At 37.6% G+C, this 6,505-nt stretch overlaps 1 protein-coding gene across 1 annotated transcript; it reads right to left on the bottom strand.

The window, feature by feature from the left end:
- Positions 1–2,682: 2,682 nt before the first annotated feature.
- Positions 2,683–3,321, bottom strand: LOC122086885. Its single transcript, XM_042655807.1, has one exon. The coding sequence runs from the start codon at positions 3,319–3,321 to the stop codon at positions 2,683–2,685; it is 639 nt and encodes a 212-aa protein (XP_042511741.1).
- Positions 3,322–6,505: the final 3,184 nt, after the last annotated feature.

Here is a 6,505-nt window from a genome sequence, read left to right as displayed (position 1 = left end):
GTCGATTTGGCTAGTTGATCCACCTGATATGTATCGATATACGGTTCTGATGATATGTATTGACTGATACATCAATATGATACCAAAACTTAGAACCATGCACCATGCACCATGCATACACATTTGTGCATGAATAGGGCATGTGCTAGCTAATGGCTAACATTATGGATTTTACAATAAGGATCGTTTAGATTCCAAAATGGTGGAAAGTAAGACAATGAAGAAAATAATTGCTACTTTCTCTAAAGCAGCTTTATGTTAACCTTGAGGTTCTTAAGACCTTGACAAGAGTTAACCAAACCCTACTTTCTCTCAAAGGTTGTAAGAGGAAAGTATCTAAAATTTGTTAGGGATTGATGATATTGAACAAATATGTCATTTTTTTCCTGAACTTTTGGATTCATTGGCCATTCTTGTCCATGACAAAGATGCTTTGAACCGTTACTAAATAAAATAATCCTATGTACATAAATCCTTGATATGATGCGTGATGCATTAAGAAACCTATCTCATAAATTTCCCCATATGGCTCGTGAGAAAACAATTGAGTTCCACTTTTAGATGGGTCCCCTTGGAATCTAGGGTTAATCAACCTTAGCTTTAAAAATATGGGTTTTTTTTTTTTTTTTTCAAAGGGAAAAAAATCCAGTACAACTTTACAGACTTGGGAAGGTAAAAAAATCAGGTGACCAAAAAAAAGAAAATATAAATAAAATTGATCAAATTCTAGGTCCTAAGCCTAAGCTACATGACCAATGATTACAACCTATGTATGGCTCTAATAGCTTCATACCTAAGATAATGTAAAATTAAATTAAAGGAGACTGCTCTTCAGCAAGTGGTATAGGGGGAGTGACAAAATGGTTCGATCTATATGTATGAAGGGGACAAATAGATCATTTTATGTAAGGATCATACTATATATAGAGAGAGTGTGTATATATATATATATATATATAGAGAGAGAGAGAGAGAGAGAGAGGAACAAGATGAGAAAATATGTTAACCAATCGACTAGCTAAGTCTAATGCATGTATTATCTGATAAGTTTTTTTGTTCATTACATTTTTTTTTAAAGTATTAAATTAAACTTTATTAAGAGAAATTAGAAGAGGAGAAGCTTTTCCCAAAAGTAGACGGGTTTGTAAGGAAATGAGGTGGATATACCCACCAAACACAAAAAAGCCCCAACTTAGAGGTTCCTTTTGCTAAAAATTAGTCTCAATATTGTTTCTTTGCTTTGTGGATAATTTAGGATTGAGCTTGAAAAGAGAGCTGAAAAAAATAAATAAATAAATAAAGAAAATATCCATTTAGTATATAGAAAATCTAATTTTAGCATAATAATTTGAAGCATTAATATACTCCTCTTACAAAGATCAACTCAATTCAACAACCCTTCTCATTGGGATTGACTGGGTCAACTAAATCAATCCAATTTTGCAATACTCAGTTCAATTATAGTTAAAACAATTGCAATAAAATGAACACAGAAAAATAATAAATTTATATAATATCTTTTTAATTTTGAAAAAAAAATTCTAATGAAGTGGGAAAGAATCCACAAGCTTTCTCAAATAAGGATCCATAGGAATCACACAGAAATTCTCTTTCCTCAATCTATAAATAAGTCCCTACTGAATGAACTTTTCTCTGTCTTCTTATTAGTGCAAATTCCCACTCTCGTGGTGGAATCCTTGCTCTAAACTTAAGTAATTTAGCTCATTTTTTTTTTTTTGGAATGAGCTATTTATTAATTACCTATTAAAAAAATAGTTGATTAATTTGGTGTCAAAAGATGGTGGCCATTCACGAAAATAGCTGTTTAAGGGTGGGTAGACAACTGATTGACACAGCCTTTTCTATATAATCATCTTTTAAAATTTCAAATCTCTTCTTCCATTTTTAGGAAACTGTTATCTGTTATACTTCTCCATGAATACATGACCGACCCAGACAGCAATGGGGCTGGCTAAGGCGACTTTCTGTCCAATCCCTACCCTCTGATACCTCACTATGGGAATCCCACACTATGAACCTAAAAAATGAGACTAATGAAGACTGTGGCATCAAACTCTCAGTTTAAACTGAAACCAGCTGACTCAGTAATTGAGGATCTTAAAATTCCTAACCTGGGCTTATTATTTAAATCAGAAATAATCATGTTCCTAATTCTCTTCTTCAATGCTTGAAACCGACCCAAAAACCAAAATCACTTTCTTGTCGTGCATGGCTGCATGGCATGTGACCTTGTCCCTACGAAACTCAAACTCCAGCCATGAAACCCACCAACTGAAACAAACGTTACACTACTCCCCACCGCCTCAAATAAAAAATTTAATGGAAAAATCCAAGGAAAGCTCCACCTACAACTTAGTATTGAGTCTACTGATGACCGAGTCTCAAAAATGATTTTTAGATTCAAATAAACATAATATAGCAGATAACTTCTCTCTCAAAGATCAAATCTCCAGTCTCTATACACTCATTTCAGACTCCATTAATTCTTATTTACAATAAACAGAAAGAAAGAAACGAAGAAAAACGGAATTTTTATTGTCTCCAACGATGACATCAGAGAGAAGAAAGAGAGACTGAGCTCGCCGGAAAATCTTGGCCCACCAACTTGAAGCTCCGACGACCGACCGTCCGTCGCCGGATCTGTCACGTCTCAACGATATCTCATGCTTCCATGGCGGCCATCCTATTTTGTCGCCTCAGGTCCTTATAGAACTTCTTAATGAACTCCTCCGCCGCCTTATCCACGTGGGTATCCTCGTCAGCATCCCTTAATGGAAACGGAGAGTCCGTTATCTTTAACTGCCTCCCCATCGGACTCCTTCCGAACCCGGGGAACGATGACGGTATAGGAGACGCCTCCGTTGTCTCTTGGACGTTCAACATCTCCAACATTCTTTTGACCCCATCGACGGTCGTTAAGTCATCGTCGGCGGTGGCCGTGGGGTACAATGAAGAGAAGTAACGGCAGTGGGAGTGCTTCCGTTTGCTGACGTGGAAGGGGAATTGAGAAGATGAAGAAGAAGAATAGAAAGGGTAGGCGGGGCTGTTACTGCAACTGAATTCGTACTCGCGAGGTGAGACGAAGGAGAGATCCGCATCGAACGATCGACAGGTGAAGTTAGAGTGATGGTGGGACAAGAGGTTCCCGATGGCCTTCCCTGCGATCTTGCCACGTTTCACCATGAGGTGGAGATCCATCATCAGTTTGCGCTTTGAGATGCCTTTCCTAACCATAAAGAACACTATCCGTACGATATTCCAGAGTTTCTTCGCTACTGTCGCCGGTGGACTCGGTTCCATGTCTTCTCCACTGTCACTCTGTCAGTTCAGGCCAGAGAGAAAGAGAGAGAGAGAGAGAGTGATTTTCTGCAAAACAGGTTTTGGTTAATTGGGTAGAGAGGGGTGAGGGGGTATATAAAGGACTGTGAGAGAGAGAGGAAGAGAGGAAGAGGCAATTATTGAGTTACCAGAAACACCTTTGTCACACGTTCCTCCACTGTAAAAGCTTGAATGATTAGAGATATTTAATTTAGTAAATCAACAACAATCATAATCTTATCATAATTGAATGGATCAATTATATGGATCCGATGAAGAAAATAGAAAATAGAAAATAAAGAAGTATAAGAGTGGCTAGAAAGAAGAAATTTGGGGATAATAGAAGAACGTATAGCAGTATAGAAAGACGCATTATGAAAACAACCTTTATAAATAATGGCAACATGGGTCTTTATCTTCCATGAAATTCTATTAAAAAATTAATATTTTATAAAAAAAAAATTAGAGATTTATTGTATAGGAAATCTCAAAATTGTCCACATCTTTTGTGACACGGCAAGGGGATATAATTGTCTGAGCATTTACAAGAAAAGCGCTTAAGCTGTGTTTTGTAGTCATTCAGAAAAATGTTTTTGGCGTTTCTTCGTTATATGACAAGGATTAAAGTATCGGTATCGGTCGTCGTATCGATCGGCCAAAATTAAGATACGTATCAGAGGGTATCGTATCGTATCGGAGATACGCTAAGATACGCTAAAAATACGCACATAAATGGATAGGAAACATTTTTTTAAACACTTTTGCATAAAGAATTTGTTAAAAAAAGCTATTGATAACATGTATTATGCATAAACACTAAATTGAGGGTATCGTACTAAGAATTCAAGGGCTGTAGTTGTCCCATAAATGTAAAATCCTTGTTTCCAATCTTGATTTCCATTTTAGTTAGAGAGAAATATGGCTGACAGCAACTTTGGAACAAAAACCCTTCAAAAAATCATTTTTTTATGAAAAATTACCCGTATTGGCCATTATATGACCGTAGCGCCGATACGTATCGATACTCATCGATACGTACCGATATATATATATCGATACTCACCGATACGTGCTGATATATACCGATACGTACTGATTGATACATACCGATACTCACCGATACGTACCAATACATACCGAAACGTACATTTTACCTCAATTTTATATTTTTCGTAGAGTCGTATCGAGGCATGTTGTACCGTATCGATGTGTATTAGTGGTGTATTGATGCATATCGATATTTATTGTAGGATATATATCGATATGAAATGATTTAAAAAATTCAATGTATCGTATCGGTGTGTATCGTATCGGCCGACTAAATTTAAGATACGTATCGGAGGGTATCGTATCGGTATCGGAGATACTTAAAACCATGGTTATATGAGAATAAAAAATGGAATAAAGTGTTTGGTGTCCACTTGATGATTTTTTATTTTTGATTTTTTCTTTTTTTCGAACGAAAGGGGAAGAAAAAAGAACACTTAAAAAAGCAAAATGATGGAACGACGAAACCGTGTTCCATTATTTTGATTTTGTTTAAAAAAAAAAAAATTGAATTAACTAGGGTGATCATTTCTAAAACAAGTTCACCAGCTCCTTGATTCCTGAAGTCACAAGTCACAAAGCCCCATTTTAGGCTTCCGTTCTTTGGGAACTCATCGGAGCATCTCCATCCTTCTCTTCATCGGCAAGGAGAGATCGAATTTAGTTATTTAGGGAGATATTATGCTGTGAATATTCTGATATACCCATTTACGGATTTGACTCACCACCAGTTTGTGGCTATTGTTCAAAGAGCCGGAAGATAGGAGCTTTTTATTGATCAGAGAGCAACTCAGTGCAGGAGGTTTTCGTTATTGTAGGATTGAAAGGGTGGATGTATGCAGTCTTATAGGTGGGAATAGTGCACCTTGACGGTTGCAGCAGGGCTCGCCCACTAAATCAAACAATACTGCTGGGATAAACCCTACTCTCTCTCAATAATAGCGCTCAAGTTTATGGGTGAGATAGTGAGAGTGGGACCGACATGCATTCTATCTTTCACTTTGTAAACGATTGATATAAATGCTTCCAAAAGCTTTCTACGGATCTTAATTAGATCTGCCATTGGCGCTTTAGTCCTCTCTCTCTCTCTCTCTCTCTCTCTAGTGGAAGCTTTCACCAACAGCGAGATATTAGCTAGTTGGGAGCTTGGCCCGGGCCCTCATCGCGTGAATTATTATGTTTGGGAGTGACCACTTTGTGGATGTTTCACCATCCAAAAACGACCTAAAAGGACAGTTCCTAACATGTGCCGGAATATTGATGTTGTTCTCCTTTGAATTTGAATGGTAGCTCCTTATGGTTAGGAGTAAGGGTGTCAAATGGTACAATTTTGAAAATATGTTGGTAAGATTTTTGTTTAGAGTAGGAGATAGCTAGGAAGAAGAAATTAAAATCGTACCATATCGATACCACAAATACATTTTTAATATCAAAATCATAAAGTTAATTCAATCTCAGTAAGATTTTTATTTGGTTCATAAGCGGTTTCTTATTCGGTTCATCAGTTTTGGAATAATTTGTTATGATATATAATATATACTTAGATACATAATATAATTATTATATGGGAAAACGAAAGGAATGCTAGCACATTACCTAGGAATAAGGCATGCTAGCACTCTATTGGCCGTTAGATGATAAAGTTGTAATATATGCCGTTGGATGAAAAATGGCAATACTTGTAATATGTCCAATCCAAATGGTATTAGAATAAATGATATAGTATTATACGAAATACGTAGTGCATGGTTGTACCCTTACTCCCTCACCTCTCGTCGCCGCCGTGATCCACCAGCGGAACATCTCCCTTCCCCCTCGTTCTCCCTCTCTCCATTGCAATCCTCTAGCTGAACATCTCCTTCCTCTTCCTGCCTCCTCCCTCCTCCCTCCTCCCTCCTCCCTCCTGCCACTCAACCCATTGACTGAGTATTTACCTCCTTTACCCCCAACCCCGCCCTCGCCAAATCGATGGTCTCTACCAGAAACTTTCTCCTTCCCTCCCACAAGCTTGATTGGTTTCCCATAGATTGTCCATGGTGGCTAAAAATAGCCACAACCCACCACCCTCTGCCACCCCTTCTAGCAGCACCTCAGCAGCCAACTCGAGCCACACCCACTC

This window comes from Macadamia integrifolia, chromosome 8 (assembly GCF_013358625.1).
Source record: "Macadamia integrifolia cultivar HAES 741 chromosome 8, SCU_Mint_v3, whole genome shotgun sequence".
Classification (NCBI taxonomy): domain Eukaryota; kingdom Viridiplantae; phylum Streptophyta; class Magnoliopsida; order Proteales; family Proteaceae; genus Macadamia; species Macadamia integrifolia.
The sequence above is the reverse complement of the archived record's forward strand: the minus strand, read 5'-3'. Positions and strand labels throughout refer to the sequence as shown.

Bases quoted from the DNA above. Each gene is read 5' to 3' on its own strand.
- LOC122086885 (XM_042655807.1), bottom strand. From the start codon at position 3,321: ATGGAACCGAGTCCACCGGCGACAGTAGCGAAGAAACTCTGGAATATC.